This window comes from Peromyscus leucopus, chromosome 11, assembly GCF_004664715.2.
Source record: "Peromyscus leucopus breed LL Stock chromosome 11, UCI_PerLeu_2.1, whole genome shotgun sequence".
Taxonomy (NCBI): Eukaryota; Metazoa; Chordata; class Mammalia; order Rodentia; family Cricetidae; genus Peromyscus; species Peromyscus leucopus.
This window is the reverse complement of record NC_051072.1, coordinates 700,387-720,067: the sequence shown is the minus strand read 5'-3', so window position 1 is coordinate 720,067 and position 19,681 is coordinate 700,387. Positions and strand designations below refer to the sequence as shown.

The following is a 19,681-nucleotide window of genomic DNA, read 5'->3' as shown; positions in this document are numbered from 1 at the left end:
TCAGCAATGTGAGAGGAAAACATGCAAATTTGGTGTGATAGTTTGATCGCTATTGCTCTTTTTAATAAAGAAAAAAGATCCTTGAAAAAATAAATAAATAAAATGCCATGACCAAAGCAACTTAAAAAAGAAAGCATTTAATTTGGGGTTCATGGTCCTAGGGAGTTAGAGTTGATGACTATCACGGTGGGGAGCATGGCCGGAGGCAGGCATGGCACTAGAGCAGTAACTTAGAACTTACATCCTGATCCACAAGCCCAAGGCAGAGAGAGTCAATGGGAATGGTGTGGACTTTTTGAAGCCTCAAATCCCACCCCCATGACACACCTCCTTCAACAAGGCTAAGTCTCCTAATCCTTCCAGAACAGTTCCATCAACTGGGGACCAGGTATTCAAATACATGAGCTAGGGGTGGGGGCCATTCTCATTCAAACCACCACACACACTCCTTCTCCGTTTTATTAGTCCATGAACCATGGAACAGTTACACCAACATACAGGGTGGCCTTTCCAACCTTAACAGTCTAGAAGCATTCTGTGTCCATCACATCCCCTGTACTTGATCTATACAATTAACAGGGATATATTTTTATTAATGTATCAAACACTATATGGCATTTTTCCACTTGACAAAGAGTGGTAATAAATCATCCATGTCATGGCTGCAGGGTTGCTTGAGGAGGGAAGTGATAGACCATCACCACTCACATATATAACTGATTTATAATTTTGTTCATGCATGTTTGGTAAAGGTTCTTCTCCAGCATCTGAAAACTCCTAAGAGCTTTTTAAAATGACTAACATGGACTTCCAAATAGGAGAGTATGATGGTTAGATTTTATCAACTTGACACAAGTTAGTCCTCTAGGAAGATGGAACCGTAATTATGGAATTATCTGTATCAGACTGACCTATAGTTTGTGGAACAATTTCTTGATTGATGATTGATGCGTGAAGGCTCAGACCCCGAGCAGCTGGTCCTGGGTTGTATAATAAAGCAAACTGGGCAAGCCAATGGGGCAAGCCCGTAAGCAGCATATTTCTATATTTTCTGCTTCTGTCCTTGCTTCCAGTTTCTTTCTATGACCTCCTGCCCTGACTTCCTTCAATGATGGTTTGTATTCATTAGGCTTCTACTGTTGTTATAAAACATGATAACAAAAGGCACAACCTGGGGTGGAAAAGGTTTATTTCAGTTTACACTTCCAGGTGACAGAAGAGTCATCACAGGAAATGGGAGGCAGAAGGCATGCGGGAATGCTACTCACTGGCTTCTCCAGCCTGCTCTCTTCTTTTGATCCTATCCCACTTAAAACACCAAGAACAGGGCCCACCCACATCAATCATTAATAAAGGAAATGCCCTACAGGAGATCGAGATGGGGTCAGTTTCTCATTTGAGCTACCTCTTCCCAGATAACTACCCCGTGTCATCAACAAAACCCAACCTGGGTGTGGTTCATAACCTGTGAGGCAAATAATGGTTTTCCACCACCAAGGTGCTTTTAATCAGCGTGTTCTGTGATAGCAACAGAGAGGGAAACGATTCCATAGGCTAAGGAAATGAACAGAAGGAATATGCCTTCCTTTGCATGGATGTATGTATATGATGAGCCAGCATATTTATGCTCTGATAGTTTCTAGTAGAAACAAGATAACAAGAAACAGTGAGTGACTAAATATATTTGTTCATTACCACTTACTGGTGTCTGTAGAACAGCTCTTCTGACTATGAAGCCTTCTTTTGCTTCTTTGAATTAGAATGCTCACAAGCTTCACATGCTAATAAAAAGCCATGTAATACTGTCTGAGCAAGAAGCCCAGCATTATCAGCATGTGAAGCTGACCTTAGTTGCAGATGACCTGCAACCAAGAAAAGAATAACCACAGAAATAGGCCAGAAGGTGGACAGCCAGAAGGCACATGATCCATAAGGTAAGAAATACTCCCCATATGCATAAATTGATAGTAAAATCTTTGTTTTTGTCAAGCAGAACTGGGGAAATATTTGGACAGCATTTCATCATATAATGCAGTCAATTGATCAACCTTTTAAAGGAGTCACCATTTGCCTAGTCTTAAGATAGTTCAGTATGTCTTTAGAGAAGGTACAAAACTATTTACACAGTCAGGTCATGGACCAGAAATGGCTCTAAGTCTAATATTTCTGTCAAAGGCTTGACTCACATTCACACATCTCGTGTTGAGGATCAGGAGGTGAACTCCAGCCTCACTCCCCATGGCTGCCCTGCAATCCCCGCTTCTTCTTCCATACTCTATTGCAAGTTGCCAGGGTCAAACGCAGGAACAGAAGAAATCACCACACCTGGGTTCCCGGAACTCCCTCGCGCAGACTTGTGGGAAATGTAGTCTGGTCCTTGTGACGTCACAGGGACCCACTCCGGAAACAATACTTGTTCATTCTGTCTGAAAGTGTGCTAATTCTTCAAAGTTGGGCGAGAGTCCTGTCCTGCTCTACATTCCTGCTGCGTCTCTTACATGGAGGTTGGTCCAGGGTGCAGCGCAGCCCGAGGGACTGTGTGACGTGCGGGGGTCCGTCTTGGAGGGGGTGGACCTGGATGGGAGGGCAGAAAAAGATGCCTTGGGGATGCTGTGCTGACCGTTTGTGCTGGGCCATAAGGTCCAGGTCAGGAGTGGGGAGAGGGTGTGCCTGATGCGGACTGATGGTTTTGTTAGGATGCTGAAAGTTCTGGATTGCCAGGACTTGGTGGGTCAGCCGAGAAGCTGCATTTCAGTTGGTCCTGGGAGCTTGGCTGGGGGGTGGGTAGGTACATTCTCTTTTACCCACTCTCAGATGGATGTTGACGGTTTTCTCGGTACCTCTAGAGTAGGTTGGGGTTTTGTTTGTTTGTTTGTTTGTTTTTTGTTTTTTTAAATCTCTCATATGCTCCGTAGCGAGCCTTGTAATGATCTGGGGGGTATTGATTGTCTTAGTTTTTTTCGGCCAGTTCCTGAATTAAAAGGAAACAAACAAATAAACAAACAAACAGAGACATAACAGTTCGCAGCTGGAAAACTCTGGAACATTGCAGACAAATTTACCAGAATCAGCTGGTAAAGAAGAGCTGTGACTGGAGGCGAAGGAACAATGGACACACAGAGGGACGGAACTGGGGGAGGTGATGCTCAGCTTTACTTCGAGGACTGGGATGTCTTAAGCCTTTGAAGGAAGGGCCTTCTATCCCTAAGTTATGGTTAATTACTCTCAAGAAACACAACTATTGTATAAATATGCCTTGATCTGGCCTTGAACTTGTTGAGCCAATCCATCAGCCGGGGCCCCAGGAGCAGGTGGAAAGGCTTTTGTGCCAGGGTGCCAGGCTTTTGTGTCAGGTCAGCAGGGCGAGGAAGAACTCACAGACCTGTGTGTGTTCATGCGATTTAAAGTAAACGGACCTCATTCCCTCTCTGGACTTCTCCGTGACTGATGCAGCCCACAGTGGTTAACATTCTTTCCTGCTTCTCCTTCGAGAAGAAGGATGTCTTCTCCTTCCTTCGCCAGAGGTTAAAGTGTGTGTGGACTGCTTCTCTACAGTTACCCAAAACAGAACCCACTCTACGTGGGGATGATGACATCTGGCTCCTCCGCTGTCCCTCACGTGTGGTTCTGTGTCATCCAACCAGCGAGCAAAGTTCTGTTTATTACTCTTCCATGGGGAGGAGTTTAGTCCCCTAAGGTGTCCAGTCCTGCCGATTCCAAGGTATTTTTATTGTATGCTAATGTTTGTGGAAGCGATGCTATGAGGGAAGGAGTTACTGGTTTTTACAGACTCCTGTACTACTCTTGCTATGTTAGACAGGTCATTCCTGGAAAACTCTGAAGGGAAAGTGTGCTGGATAATGGAATTCAATTCATGGTTGTCTATATGATTATGCCAGAGACCACTGAGAGAAATTACAGAAGATATTTGGACAGAATTAAATAGAAACCAAACATGTATGCACAGAATTAATTTCAGAAACATAGATCTTCATTACTTTGTCTTTTAGGGTTATAAAAGTTTCTGTCATTGAGTCCATCCAAAATTATTTTCAAATACAGTGGCATATTTTGAGTTGAAAGGTATGTGTCAAATTGGCTAGCCAGCTGTTTAAATTCTGCATCCCATTGTTCTTTTCTTTGTGGAGCTACATAAGTCAGTGGATGAGAATGTGAGTCCCAACTGTTTGTTGGATATACACCACTTACTATTATATTAAGATTTAGTAACAATGTACTGATTATTTAAAATCTGGATACATCAAGACCTGTCATACAGAGCAAAGCATGTGATATTTAAGTTGAAGCTAAAATTCTAATTATTCATTCCATTTTTCAATAAATACATTGCATATGATCTATCAGGTCTGTTTTAGGGTTCCATTTACAGTATTTGGGTCATCATATTGCAAAAATGATGTCCAGTGCAAACACTGACACAGATACAAGAGGTCTTATGATTTGGGCTCTGTCTACTGTGTTGTAGGCTTGTCTCTAGGACCAGCCTCCATTCAAGGGGAGGACAGTTGGACTCCACCTCTTGATTCGGAGATTAGAATGAATTTGCAGTAATTTTTAATGAATCACAGTTTGTCCCCTTCAGGCCAGAATTTATTTGCACTTCCTCTCCTTAGGAAGTAAACATTGCCAGTCTCAACTTCTCCTGAAATGTTTGCTTTAATTATATTAAAATTTCAATGAAATGGTGGCAGGCCTTCTGCCCCGCATCCCCAGGCAGCCAACAGTGCAGACAGTGGCCGCCTCAGCACAGCAACCACTTCCCCATCCAGAACAGAGGTAATGGGTGCTGGGCAGCGTTAGAGAGAGGTCCTTGCAGTCAGTTCACCATTGGGGACCTGCTCTACTTCTCAGAACAGTGTTTACATTTTCACTCTACCCTGAGTTCCTGCAGTTCTCCAAGCTGACCTGTTGTCTGTGATCTCCTAAGTATGGAAGAGTGAAATCTGTGGTTTTCATTTACTTGAAATGTGGGGAAGTGTTCTACTACCTACACAGAAGCTTTCAACAGAGTGTAATGGCTTTTTCCTCGAGAAATGACAGGGTTTTCTCTTCATCAACTTCCTTCAGTCTACTTATGACTTGGAAATCTATTGGCCTCCTCTCTGCTACTTCGCTCATAAGGAAAGATATTTTTCAGCATAATTTTTATTTACAAAATATGTTTCTTCTGTGCCAAAAGTCTTTTGACTATAGCTACTCCCTTTTCCCATTGCTGAAAACACCAGGCATTTCCTACCCAAGACTCAGACGATTGGATCTAGATCTGACCTGAAAGTCTCCTACTCTGTGAAGCTGCTTTGCAAGCTTCCCAGGGAGGGAAGGAATAAATAGTCCTCCTTAGCTGTTTAGCGTATGAACCACAGTGATGACCAATGTGAACAGATGTCCCTAAAGATGCTTCAGTGACATTCACATCTTCACATAAACAGCAGCTGTCTAATTGAACTTAAGGCCATATCAAGAATACTAGAAGCCTAGGCAAATATCCATAGTTAGTTAATTTATGGATCTTAGAAGAGAATATATGTCTGAAACATAAAGTCATGGAACTTAGAAGAGAATATGATTGGAGTTAGGAGAGAGATTGGGAAATTTTTTTATTTATTTTAATTAATATTTCAGAAGAAAAGGAATAAAGTCATGTAAGTTGTGACAGTATGACTGAAACTGGAAATTATTTCAGGCACAGAAAGACATGTATCACATGATATCATCCATACGTTAAAAGTAAAGAGTTGTAACCAACAGAAGTTGGAAATACAATGGTTTTTCTCATTGGCCAGTGACATCAGAAAGCTGAGGCTTGAGGACATACTAAACTTGGATGCTCTGAAACAGTACCATAGGAGGACGAAGCTCACAGTACTGTTGCTCTGAATGCTGGATGTATGTAAACATTATGTGTATATTTCAGAAGCATATAAGACAGTCTTTTTGAGATTTTAATAATAAAAAATAGTATTTGAGGAAATTAGCATACTAAAACTGATGGAAAGATTATGCAAAGTTTATCCATAAAATTAATACAAAAACTTCATTAATATATAAATCTCTTATTTCTTTCATTTAAAAAGGGGGAAGAAGTATTATATGATTTCTCTCATAAGTCATTTTGGGACTTCATGCAATAATATGAAAAAAAAACTCTGAAATATTGAAAATTTAAAAGTCAGAAAAAACTGTTCCTGTTGCTATCCTAGTCACTGTTGTGTTATGATGCAGAGAGATGGTGCAGAAGACAACTGATAAAGCAGAACATTTAGTCTGGGGCCAGTCTAACAGTTTCAGAAGGTTAGTTAAGGATCGGCTGGCTGGTGACGAGCATGGTAGCAGGCAAGCAGATGTGGTGGTGGAGCAGTAGATGAGATCATGCATCCTAATCCACGGGCAAGAGGTAGAAAGAGAGATACTTGGCCTACATTGGGCTTTTGAAGCCTCAAAGTCCAATAACATGTCTCTGCTGAGAGGGTCACATCTACTCTAAAAAAACCCACACCACCTAATCCTTCCCAAAGAGTTCCACTAACTATGAACAAAGTATTCAAATAGATGTGCTTATGAGGGCCATTTTCATTCAGTCTACCCCAGCCACCCATTATAGTTCTTCAACACAACACAGTGAGACACAGATGTCACATGGTGTAGACATGCTTCAGGAATATATCAAACAGGTCAGTATATGTCTGAGAAAAAGAGGAAAAGGGAAATAGCAAAGTCAGAGTGAAGTCTAGTGTATTTGAAATACTAAAAAAAAAATGTTGTTATTTCTATACCTGATTCTTATTGGTTCTGACACCTAACATAATTTTCTGTGAGTTCTTTTTTTTTTCTTTCTATCCCTTGGGTGCTCCATCATGTGTCTCTTGGTGCACTGACATTAGCATCACTACTGGACTCTGTACAAATTAAGAAATCCAGACGTCAGCTCATTGCTGCTACATCAGAAACTGCATCTTCATTACATTTCATATTCATGATTGTGCACATTAAGGGTTGAGAAGTTCCTTCCCTCTGACCATGGCTTTCTCCTGTGAAAAAATGTATATATGTTTGGTAGATAAAACAAGCATGTAGAACTAAATGCATGTTTTTCTATGGAAACATTCATTTTACATTTCATCCGTCTTAAGAGTTTCCGAGTGGACTTATAGGAAACTCCTCTCTTTCCTTGATGGGTGCAGTGTGAAATCATATGACCACATTTGAAGTGTCTGAGGAATATGATTCACCTATATTAGAAGCATGTCACTTATATCTAGCATTCTTTTCATCCTGGGCAAAATATAGAATTGTGTAACACAAGTACAGGATACCTGTGTTAGAGTTTCTTTTTACAGTGATAAAGTCCATGCAGCAAAGCAACTTGGAGAAGAATGTATTTATTTCAACTTACAACTTCAGGTAATAGTCCAATACTGAGGGAAGTCAAGGCAGGAACCTGTAGGCAGGAACTGGAGTGTAGGCCATAAAAAACACTGCTTATTGGCTTGGTATCCACAGCTTGCTCATCCTGCTTTCTTATACCATCTAAGACCACCTGCCCAGGGGTTGCACCACCCACAATGAGCTGGGTTGTCATATATCAGTGAATAATTAAAAAGAGCCTCCTATAGGGTCGCACACAGGACATTCTTCTGGAATGCACATTGTCAGTTGAAGTTCCTTCCTCTCAAATGACCCTAGCTTGTGTCACATTGACAGAGAACTCGTCCCACAATGTCTGTTATTAATGGCATTAATCTTTATTCAGGAAATGCTGTCCTTCTGGGATGTGGCCATTGATTTCTCTCCAGAAGAGAGGGAATGCCTGGAGCCTGCTCAGTGGAATTTGTACAGGGATGTGATGTTGGAGAATTACAGCCACCTTGATTTCCTGGGTGAGGCTCACGTCCACTGGGAATTCTTACTTTACTGTCAGCATGTAACTTCCCCACTCTCTACATCATCCCGTGGGAGCTTGTGCTCTCCAACAAAAAGTTTCATAGTCTTAGCTAAGAAACATTGCTTTCTTTTTTTGTGAGTTTAGCCTGTCTGTGTTGGAAGAATACATCCTTCACACTAATGGGAATGGTAGAAACTCAGTTACAATGGGCATGTACCTTATATAGTAATGAAAACGTTTCACAAGTCAGTTTTAATGTTTTTCTCCTTAAAGGAAACTCAGAATCTGGATGTTGTCAATTCCTTCATGGACTGTAGTGGTCCTCTGAGAAAACATTTAAGGAAATGATTGTCTGCAGTCATTTATTATACCATCTCTTTCCTTATAAACAGTGTACTGGAACAAACATGCCAATTCCCAGTAGAAGAACACTTAATCGTGTTTCCTTTTCCTACAAACAGGTCTAGTTCTCTCTAAGCCACACCTGGTGACATTTCTGGAGCAAAAGCAAGGGCCTATGGGTATGAAGAAACAAGTGGCAGCCACTGTGCATACAGGTGTGTAGGAATGGGGGGGGAGGCGTCAAGAACAGAGTTAAAGCGCAAATATTCAACAGAAAGGCAGACTTTCCCATCTGCCTTGAATCATGATATTGACATAATTCTTGAGGTCTCTCTTTGGTTTTGTTGTCAAAGGACCTCTCAGACCTTTATGATGGTTTAAGTCTCTTAAGTAATTCCCGAGTGTTGAGCTGTGCTTGTATTCCCAGTGACTTCCAAAGGTCATTTTTTTTTTGAGTTTACATTGTAACTTCACACTATTTTCTAAACCTCTGAAAATTTGCACACATTTCTGAAGACCTATGTGTGAAACCATTGTAAGACAGTAACTTCACATATAAATGTATTTTATATCACTTATTCTCATGTTGATCAAAATCACCTCATTAGAGTCCTTTGTGAATGATGAAAAGGTATTCTTATTTTTAATTCCATACTCACTAAGGATTTAGAATGCATACCCTTTGTGGACATATAGTCATATACTAAAACTGTCCCAAACTAGAAGAATTTGAATAGCTTATCAATAAGATTTCAGAATATTGAGAATTCAAGGATCTTTTCCCAACTGTAATCAGTTGTCTATATGTAACCTGTATAATTTTGTGGATAGATTATCCAATTATGAACACTTCATCACAATGTAAGGTAACAATGTATATGAGCTCTAGTTATATGAATATGAGAACGGTGTATTTCCACTTCATGTGAAAATACAAGTCTCATGTTTTCATACATTTAGCATTGTCTCTTTTCATAGCTCATTGGTTGTAAATTAATAATTCTTAGAAAGTCAGCTAATTTTAACTCCTTTTCACTGACAACATATTTTCTTTGGAAAAAGTTGTTACTCATAGGTGAACCTAAATTTTGTCATAATTATGATATCATTGAGATGTTTGTCTTCCAAATAAAACATGAAGTGCTGTCTGAAAATTGTGAGGTGTATTACTTAAGATTTTGTAGACACACTTTAATTCAAACCTAAAATTCTGAACTTCATACTTAGGATAAAAATGGTATTTCTATATGGCTCTAGTCTCACAAAGTTACTATTAATCTCCTCCCCTTTCTCGGTTGGTAATGCCATGTGTGTCTACATTTAATACCTGTGTTTGTTTAAGGTGTTTATTTCTTTTTGTGTAATACCCTTAAGAGACTCCTTCATTATAGATAATTACTACTTAATTAGCTACTTAACTTTGAATAATGTGCCTTCCTTCCTCCCTCCCTCCCTCTTTCTTTCTTCCTTTTTTCCTTCCTTTCTTTTTTCTTCCTCTTCTTCTTCTTTCTGTTTTTTATGAGACAGGGTTTCTCTTTGGTATCCTGGAACTCACTACATAGACCAGGCTGGCTTCAAACTCACAGATATCAACCTGTGTCTGCCTCCCCAGTGCTGGGATTAAAGGTGTGTGCTACCACCACCTGGCATGCCATTATTTCTATATTCAATTTGATCAGGTTTTTACTTGATAGAAGTTTAGATTGTTTCCATCTACTGTAGTTTGGGTTATTTTCAGTGAACATAGGTGTAAAAATATAGTGTTATTTCTGATTTCTCCATCAGAACGTGAGTATGGGTAAATGTCCCCATTTTTAAGATAAGCATTATGAATATAAAGAATGTGCTAAGCTTTTGTTCATGTCTCAACTTTTGGTCAACAGGAAAAACAGACAGTAAAGGTAAAGATTACAGCAAGGCCTTTTATTGTAATTCACTGCTTATTCAACACCACACAAATATACAGGAGACTCCTTACAAATGTGAAGAATGTGGTAAAGCCTTTCGTATTCGCTCAAGACTTTCTATACACCAGAGAATTCATACTGGAGAAAAATCCTACAAGTGTGAAGAATGTGGTAAGTCCTTTAATACTCAATCAAAACTTTCTGTGCACCAGAGAATTCATACTGGAGAAAAACCCTATAAGTGTGAAGAATGTGGTAAGGCCTTTAGTACTCACTCAACACGTTATAGACACCGGAAAAATCATACTGGAGAAAAACCCTACAAGTGTAAAGAATGTGCCAAAGTATTTTCCTACCCTTCATTACTTAAGGTACACCAAAGAATTCATTCTGCAGAGAAATCCTACAAGTGTGAAGAATGTGGAAAATTATTTTACTGTCCTTTATTGCTTAAGAAACATCAAATAATTCATTCTGCAGAGAAACCCTACAAGTGTGCAGAATGTGGCAAAGCTTTTCACTATCCCTCATTGCTTAAGCGGCATCAAAGAATTCATTCTGGAAAGAAACCCTATAAGTGTAAAGACTGTGACAAGGCATTTTACTCTTCTGCCTTCCTTAAGCGTCATCAGAGAATTCATTCGGAAGAGAATTCCTACAAGTGTGAGGAGTGTGGCAGAAGGTTTTACTCTTTCCCACACCTCCAGGATCACCAAAGAATTCATTCCGGAGAGAAACCATACAAATGTGAAGAGTGTGGGAAAACATTTTCCACCCTCTCGTACCTTCCTTGGCACAAGTTGCGTCATTCTGGGGAGAAATCTTACAAGTGTGAAATATGTGGAAAAATGTTTTACTCTACTTTAGACCTTAAAAAACACAAAAAAATCCATACATATAAGTGTAGGGAGTGCCACTGTGCCTTTCCAAATCACTCAGCCCTTACTGAACACCAGAGAGTTCACACTGGAGAGAAACCCCATATATGTGAACAATGTGGAAAAGTCTTTTCTAGGCTTGATAGCCTCAATCAGCACCAGATTGTTCATACTGGAGAGAAACCCTATAAGTGTGAAAAGTGTGGGAAAAGTTTTTTCCGATCTTCATCCCTTAGAAGACATAAAGGGATTCATTCTTAATAGGAACTTGACATGTATGTGCAAAGTTATAAAATCTTGCTAAATATTCAGTCCTTATCTGAGACAAGTGATTCCATTGAGTAGAGAAGTCATACATTTGTCTCGGATAAGGAATGAATATTTAGCAAGATTTTATCACTTTGCACATACTTGAATGGTGAGTGCTTTACCACTAAGTCAACACTTTCTACCAACAATAAAGTTCAATATGGAGAGAAGAAGTCCAATTATGAAGGGAGTGATAAGCTTTTAGTGTTTCTTCATATTTTAAGTAACACAACAATCTTCATCCAGGACATCAAAGCTATAATGTGAAGGATGTGTTATTGAAGGTTTGAATTATTGTTCAGTCGTGGTTCAACCTCAGTAATTCTCACCTAAGAGAAATCCTACTCATGTACAGAAAAGGACCGGGGCTTACCTATTCCTCATGACTATATAAGCATTGGAGAATTCATTCTGATGAGGAAGCCAACAAAAGCAATCAGTATGGTAAGTTTTCTACCTGTTCTTTACACTGTGAGTATCTGCAGATACTTCATACTGCAGAGACACTCTACAAGTACAATGACCTTGAACAATACTTCAATCTTCAGCAACACCAAAGCAGTGATATAGGTGAGAAATCCTCCAGATGCAAATGTCCTCCTTAGCTTTAGCTGTCAACTTCACCTAGGCCAGCATTATCTGAGTAGGTGCTTTCCTGGATCAGAGTGCCTTATGGGCATGTCAGGGGGCCATTTTCTTGATAGGTAAGTGATGTAGGAGAGCCCACCTAGGACAAGCAGTACCACCCTGGGGTCCTGGGTCACATGAGAATTGTGGGTGAGTAGGAGGCTGGGAAACACGTGAGGGAACATGCTTTCTGCTTCCCTTCCAGTTATAGCACCCCTGGAAGAGGAACCCTGACCCTTATGTTGAAATAAAATATTTACTCCCCAAAATTGTTTTTGGTCATACCATTCAGGACTCCAACAAGTCAGTGTAGGACAGCAAGGGATACAGGAAGGCATTTCCCTCTTCTTCATACCTCTGTTGCCATCAGTCTCTGTCCTAGATATAATGTCACAAAGCCTTTAGATGTGTTGTGCCTCTACTGGGCACCAGAGCTTTCACACTGCAGAAAAGTCCTATAGATACAAAGAATATGATAAAGAATTTTATGTTTCCCTTATTTAGCAAAAATGCCATAGTGTAGATGAACTTTGTAAAAGTAAAGACAGTAGCTACATGTTGAACACTTGTTGCAAACTCAACATGAGAAATTTAGCCATGAATGAAACTAACATACTTAATTGAAAGAGAAGCAATTTCTTCTACTCTTCATAACTTAACATCAAAAAATACATTTAGTATAGGAAACCCTACAAAGGAAGTAGTGACAAAGCCTTAAATCGTTAGGGGCCATGAGCGAATTCATAGTGTAGAGAAACCTTCTACATAAAATGAGTCTGGCAGGATCCATTTTTAGTATACACTCCTCAAAATAGCAATTGAAGTACACTGATATTAGTAGTGTAGCAATGTCTTTTCTTATAACTTACATAGTAATGGATATAAAGGAATTATAGTATGCACATACTATTAATACAGAATGTGGATAAACATGATGCATTGTTTAAAATATGTATGATGTATTTGATGTGATTGAAAGAAGTCATTACAAACATCAGAATCCTGCAGATCACTCAAGTCTGGAGGTATCAATCTGTTACATAACCAAACTGATAAATGACCAGATTAAACCCTTTCTCCTCTAAGTTGCCCTTGTCAGGTAATTTATGACAGCAACAGGAAAAGTTACTTAGACTACATGCCAAGTACAAGTACCAATTTGACATCAGTACATGTGCATCAGTATTTTCTACCTCTTTCCCCTTTTACTCTCAGTCTGCCCCCTTCTGATGACTCTATTCCCTCTAAAGGTGTTGCCTTTCTTCCCATACATGTAACACACACTCAACACAGTCACCACAGATATAGCATCAGTACATAGATGACCTATGTACAATGAATTTCCTCTTTTGGTAAAAAATTTGAATGTCTGATGTGGTGTGAATATGTGTGCATTTGTGTTTGTGCTGTTAATTACTATGATGACTCATCTTGGTTGGCACCATGGCCTGACTTGGAATCAACTGAAACCCAAACTTCTGGGCACTCTTAGAAGGGATTTTCTTAATCATGTTGTATGAAGAAGAAAGACCACAATAAAGCTGTGCTACACTCTTTTGTTGACAATACAAAAGGACATTGAAGAAAGAGATTGTGCTTTCTCACTGCTTGCCCTAACTCTCCATCCACTTGCTGCAACCTTTATTAAATCCAACATCTTCTGGATTCCAACACAGACTAAAAACTAGCAACTCTTCAAGTATTATCCAAAATTCTTCAGCACCAGATTGGAACTGTAGCGACATCCAGCCTCTTGTGTTGAACAGCTGCTAGTATCATTCACTTATAGTGAGACCACCCTATTGGACTACCTGGACCACATCCTGTAAGCCAGTTTAATAAATTCTAAATATTTGCATTCCATTGTCCTATTCCTTTAGAGAATCCTACAACAGTCACCATATGACACTTTTCCCATTTCCATGTTAAATTAATATACCCATTGCATTAGCACTTGTCTTTGGGTCTTGTTTTACATTGCAATGGTCTGTACACTTGTTTTTGTGAATCTTATTCAGTCCTTCTCATTATAGCTCTGTAGTAGAGTTGGAAGTCAAGTACTAAGCTGTATCTGACTATCCTTTCTCCTATCATTGCTTTTGTTATCCCTGTTCTTTTATGTTCCATTGTATTTTTTTTCCTAGTCTATGATGACTAATGTTATGGAAAGTGAGAAACAAGAGTGAGGCTACTAAGTAACAAAGAATTTATGAAATGTGTAGAGAAATTAAGATTGCAAACAAGATGTTCATGGACAGTAAATGGGCTGATATGGACAATTACTGGTCACATAAGCCTGAAGACATGGTTTTGAAAGCAGGATCCATGTCAATGTGGAAGATGAGTGCTTAGCAGTGTTTAAGCAAGCCCAGTGTAGTCAGGTCAAGATAGACTTTAGTCATTTTAGTACCACTGAGGGCTTTAGGTTGTTTGGAGAATTTTACAGACTCCTGTTCATCATGTTCATGTGATTGCCAAGTTGCAAAGCAAGATATAGTAACTAAGCTAAAGTATTTCTAAGACTCACTACCAGGACACTTAGAGCAGATGGGGATCACCCTGTTGTAGATGGCTTTCAAACTCAGTTGCCCAAAGTGTACGACTCCTCAAATGGTGAGATCTGGAATCAAATAGGAGACACACTTTCTGGTAATAACTGTTAGGAAACTTCTATGGTAGATCAATAGGGCAAGACCCTCTCTAGATGTGTATGGCTCCATCTTATGGGAGTCCACCATGACACTCTAAACAGTTTTATCAAATCATTCATTGTGTCCTCCATCGTGACAATATATGCAATGCAACCAACAGCAATATCCTCTGAAGTGAAATATCGCAACCTAGAGGGGCTCATTCACCTTCAGGAAGTACACATGTAATAGGCATGGGAAATTCCTAGACATTTACAAGATTCACAGGACCCTCCCTGCTGAAGCCTATATAAACTGTAAGAACTGAAGGGGCGGAGACCACCTCATCAGTGGAGCTGCCTGCAAGTCATACAGTGAGCTGCAGGGATGTGGCTTGTTTGGGTTCTCACCTAGCATCCAGTAAGCTTTTTAGTGCTGTTTCCACTGCTGCTGCTTCCTCTAAGTCATCCCTGTTCTGTTCTCCTCCCTCAACCATGCTCCTGCCATTAGCCCCAGTGAACTCACTGTTTCATGAAGATTGGTACTTGGATGGAATATTTGTTTAGTCTGTAATCACAGACCAATGTGGAGTAACTAGACGTTCTTTCTCTCTTCATTAGAACATCACAGAGATAGTGAGTATCTTGGTAATGTTTTAATTGCTGTATGATGAATCAGAAAAGAAAGAATTTAATGTGTTGCTCAATGGTCCATAGGGGGATAGTCGTCTGGTAGAGAGGATGACAGGAGGTAGGTAGACATGATACTAGAGTAATAGCAGAGAGCTTACACATTGATCCACAAACAGGAAACAGAGAAAGCTGACTGGAAATAACATGGAATCTTGGGAGATCTTCAAAGCCCACCCACCTCCGACCCCCAATGACATCCTTGGCAACAAGGTCACACCTTGCCACCTTGCCAAACAGTTCTCACCAACTGGGAACCAATATTCAAATATATGATCCTACTGGGGGCATTTTTATTTGAGGCAACGGTGACTTTAAAGTATAAGACTAGACAAGTATGAAATCTGCTGTAACTGTTAAAGAGATCGACTCCAATACGACGGTCCTGGTACTCCGGGCTGACAGCACGAAAGGTGCCCTGAGCCAAGACCACGTCCTTGGAAGTCTCATTTTGTGGAGGTGTAAATTCATTTGAGAGAGCAAAACTGAAAAGGCCGTTGAATGGGCTCCATGCTCAAAACTACTCTTCCAGGAAAGTGTTTCCCCAGGATCAGCGCCTAGTGTCAGATGAAGCAACGCTATTTGGCCTGGCATCATCCCAAGCTGGAAGCAGAACTTGGCAGCAGTGACCACATGCTTTGGTGTTGTGGGCCTTTGTGGTGCAACACATAGGTCTTCGTGGAGCTTTGGAACACTGTTACAGAGAGTTGCTTCACCGGGCAACTTGTGGATGCTCAATGTCTTCCTCACACTCCTTATATGGTCACCGTATGAAAGAGTACAGGTCACAGCTGAGTCGCATTGGAACCCAACCATGCAGCCATGTCAGAATCGTAAGAGTGTCCACTGAAAAAATCCTGTCTGAAAGGAGAACCGCTAACCTAAGACAAGGGCTATTTCACTTCATGCCACAGAGATGAAGGCTTGAGTCTGCACAATTCCTTGTGGTCCAGACCATTCCGCTGGGAGCCTCAGATGCCATGCATGTGGTGCTGTGGGATGTGAGCCATCCCTGCTGCACTAATGCATGCCCCGGGCCACCGCCACAAGCTGTGAATGTGGGATTTTAAAAGCAGCTTGTTGCTTGTCCATGGGCTGACTCAGCTTTTGCTCTCCACGCCCCCTGTGATGGCTAAGGAAAAGTCCACTTTGTGCTAGGCAACCACTCTGAATTCCTAAAAGATAAGCTCCCAGTAACTCTGACTCCCCACCCCCTCGTCCCCACCCCCCATCCCCAGTGTAAAACTGTTGGGAAATGGCTAAAGCTTGTTTTGGTTTCTGTAAACTAGCTTACTGCCGCTTAGCTGGGAGTGAGGCAGTTCCTCAAGGAGCTGTAAATTCCGCAGAAATGAAGTTATGGTCACCCTTGCCTTTAAAATGCCTGCTACTTGTTAAGCTGGGCCAAGGGAACTGATGACAGCCGCGTGCGACATAAAATTTCGACTCATTACATCTCGATACAGTTCGTGCTTTTCATGTTTCTTAACTCTGGGACACTACAGTGCAAACGTCAGTAGGGAAACCCAGGAACAGTTGGAAACACTCTTCCAGGCCTCCTTGAACTCCATCGCACAGACTTGTGGGAAATGTAGTCCTAGTCACTATGACTCCAGAGTCCGTTACTCTGGAAAACTGTTGGACTTTTGGTAATCACATGAGTGCTGATCTTGTCCAAAGTTGGGCGACAGTTTGGTCCTTCTCCGCTCTCCAGTTGGATCTCTGACATGGAAGTTGTTCTAGAATTTAGTGCAGCCCGAGGGACTGCATGGGGTGCGGGTGGGGGGTGCTGAGGAGCAGGCAAGGGATGGAGTGGAGGCAGGGAGGAGTCGACTTGGAGAAGCTTTGCTAAAGTGAGCTGAGCGACTTCCGGATGCTGACCAGGGCTGGGAAGAGGTCCGAGGGGATGGTGAGGGCAGTGACCGCTTTGTTAGCATGTGTCTGGTGACCTGGATTCAACTTGTGCTTCTGAGATACAGAAGCTGGCTTGGTACTTCTGGGATGGAGACGCTTGAGAGAACCGGGGTTGCCTGGGCAGTGTGGGTCGGCTGAGGGTCCTCGCCTGGAGGTCGTGCTGGACACTCTCATTCCAGTTTGATGGTGGAAGCATTTGCTTGTTAGCTGGGCCATTCTCACATGGCTGTTATTCGGTTTCTCAGGACTTTTAGGCAAGGGGAGATCGGGTCCTTTCTGTAATTTAGAGCCGTCTGTTTCAGACTTCAAGACCACCGAGCAAGACTGCTAAACAAAACTGGGAATTAGTGATCAAAACAAATAAAAATAACCGTTTATTTAGAACAACAGTCTCTTTGCCAGTTTGAGAACTGCTGCAAAGGGGAAGACCAGGGCTGGAAGTTTTAAAGGCACAAACCACAGTCGTCTCAACTCCGGAGATTTTCTTGCTACATAAGGCATATTATGTTGTTGATTTTTGTTTTTGTTTTCTGAGCAAGCAGTAGTGAAGAGAGACTACAGAAATAGAATATGCATCTGGTTAACATTTTAGGATAACATTTACACAATAAGGGGCAGGGGGAACAATTCTGGGAAATGAGCCAAGTGACTCTGAGATCATTCGCCTCTTTAGATTGCCCTCAAGATTCAACTGCTGATCTGCAGAACTGAGGGTCCTGATTAGCAGCCTTGGGCTAAGCAAGAGGAAAGTCATGCTGTATCCTAGGTTTGTTTGTTTGTTGTTGTTTTGCACAACAGAGTTTGAGATGGAGCTACTTTTTAACCATCGCACATGCAATCACTCTTGTACTTTGAACTGACAGAAGTTGCTAGGTTCCAAGGTCAGAGTCCAGTGGAGTAGATTGGTGTATATGATGTTCATCCCATTAACTTTGGAATGAACTGTGGATTTAAGGGTGGTTCACTCCGAATAGGAATCCCGAATGTCCATCCCTGTGAGCTGAATCCTCCCACCAATACTCCCATAGGGAGGCAGAACCCTGCCATAAAGGGGATAGGCTGAGCTTTGCATTATCCCAGCAATGTTGTTCCTACAGTGTGGGATGAAAAATAATAGAAGATAACAACTTAACCTGTTCCCCCGAAGACTGTGTGATGTTGGAAGTGTGGACACTTTTCAGGCTGGAGACATGAGTCCGTGTGAGGATAGACATTGGTCTAGAGATTTTTAGTGATTGGAGGGGGGGCTTGAGAGACTCTGTGGAGGAACCACAGCCCTGCACACCCGACAGCCTGTGTGCATTGTTCTCCATTCACAACCTCCCCCGTGCATCTGTGTACTCTGACATTGCTGTTCAACCGTCACTGAGTGTGGCGTTCAGCTTCCGGGATGTCCCTGTAGAGTGCTTATGGAAGCGTTTCCCCAAGAACTTATACTATGTCATAAACACTAAGAGATGGAAGTGAAGAGCTCTGGCTCACTCAGGGTCCTGTGATTGGCAAAATGTAGGCACATTGTAACTCCTCACTTTTTTCTTGTGTGGTTTCACATATTGCCCACTTAAGGTAAACCTGCTGGAGACAGACTTATGACATTGAAGTCTGCTTTTACAAAGCATGGACTTCCAACCACCTCATCTTAAATATGGGCATTTTCTGTGTGGGGTGTGACTATAATAAAGTACAAGGAAATGGTAACATTGAGCTTTACATTTTAAAATAGAAAAAGTACACAGCCTTGTCCATCAAAACCAATTTTTATACAGATGATGCTATAGCATGCTCATTATGAAATACAGACCTTTCTATATACATGAAATTTATAGTAAACAGACCATTGATAGAAAAAGAAACTTCAGCCTACTCTATGGCACATCCCTGTCAACTCTGTATGTGAGGGGGAGGCAGGGTCCTCTGGTCTAATCCTGCTTCATAGTAAATTCAAAGTCAGCCTAGGATACCTTAGTCTGTGTCAGAAAACATTTAAACATTTTTTTAAAGATTTATTTATTGTGTATACAGTGTTCTGCCTGTATGCCAGAAGAGGGTGTCAGATCTCACTACAGATGATTGTGAGCCACCATGTGTTTGCTGGGAATTGAACTCAGGACCTCTGGAAGAATAGCCAGTGTTCTTAACTGCTGAGCCATCTCTCCAGCCCCATTTAAACATATTTTATGGGCATGATGAATATTTTCTGTGTTTCATTTTATGGTTCTTACAGTGAGCACCATGACAGATCCATGCCATCAACACTTGCTGACTTAAGAGCTACTTGTGTTTAGCATCTGTTGACATCTGTTAGTTCCTGTCATGACCTGACGATGCTTTTGTCTTGTTTTCACTGAATTCTTCTGCTATGGGATGTCTTTCTGTTGGCTGTGAATATGTGTTGCTCTGATTGGCTAATAATTAAAGCTGCATTGGCCTTTGGCAAAGCAGCTTAGAAGCAGGCATGAAATCCAAGCAGATATGTGGAGAGAAG

At 41.1% G+C, this 19,681-nt stretch overlaps 1 protein-coding gene across 1 annotated transcript; it reads left to right on the top strand.

The window, feature by feature from the left end:
* Window positions 1-2,372: 2,372 nt before the first annotated feature.
* LOC114686111 (zinc finger protein 58-like) lies at window positions 2,373-16,742 on the top strand. Its single transcript, XM_028860740.2, has 4 exons — window positions 2,373-2,504; window positions 7,772-7,898; window positions 8,365-8,460; window positions 10,129-16,742. Exons 1-4 carry the CDS (start codon window positions 2,499-2,501, stop codon window positions 11,289-11,291), a joined length of 1,392 nt encoding a protein of 463 aa, XP_028716573.1. The 5' UTR covers window positions 2,373-2,498; the 3' UTR covers window positions 11,292-16,742.
* The last annotated feature ends 2,939 nt before the right edge of the window (window positions 16,743-19,681 follow it).

Bases quoted from the DNA above. Each gene is read 5' to 3' on its own strand.
- LOC114686111 (XM_028860740.2), top strand. The intron at 7,899-8,364 runs GTGAGGCTCACG...TCCTACAAACAG, and splicing joins CAGCCACCTTGATTTCCTGG to GTCTAGTTCTCTCTAAGCCA. The intron at 8,461-10,128 runs GTGTGTAGGAAT...TTTGGTCAACAG, and splicing joins GGCAGCCACTGTGCATACAG to GAAAAACAGACAGTAAAGGT.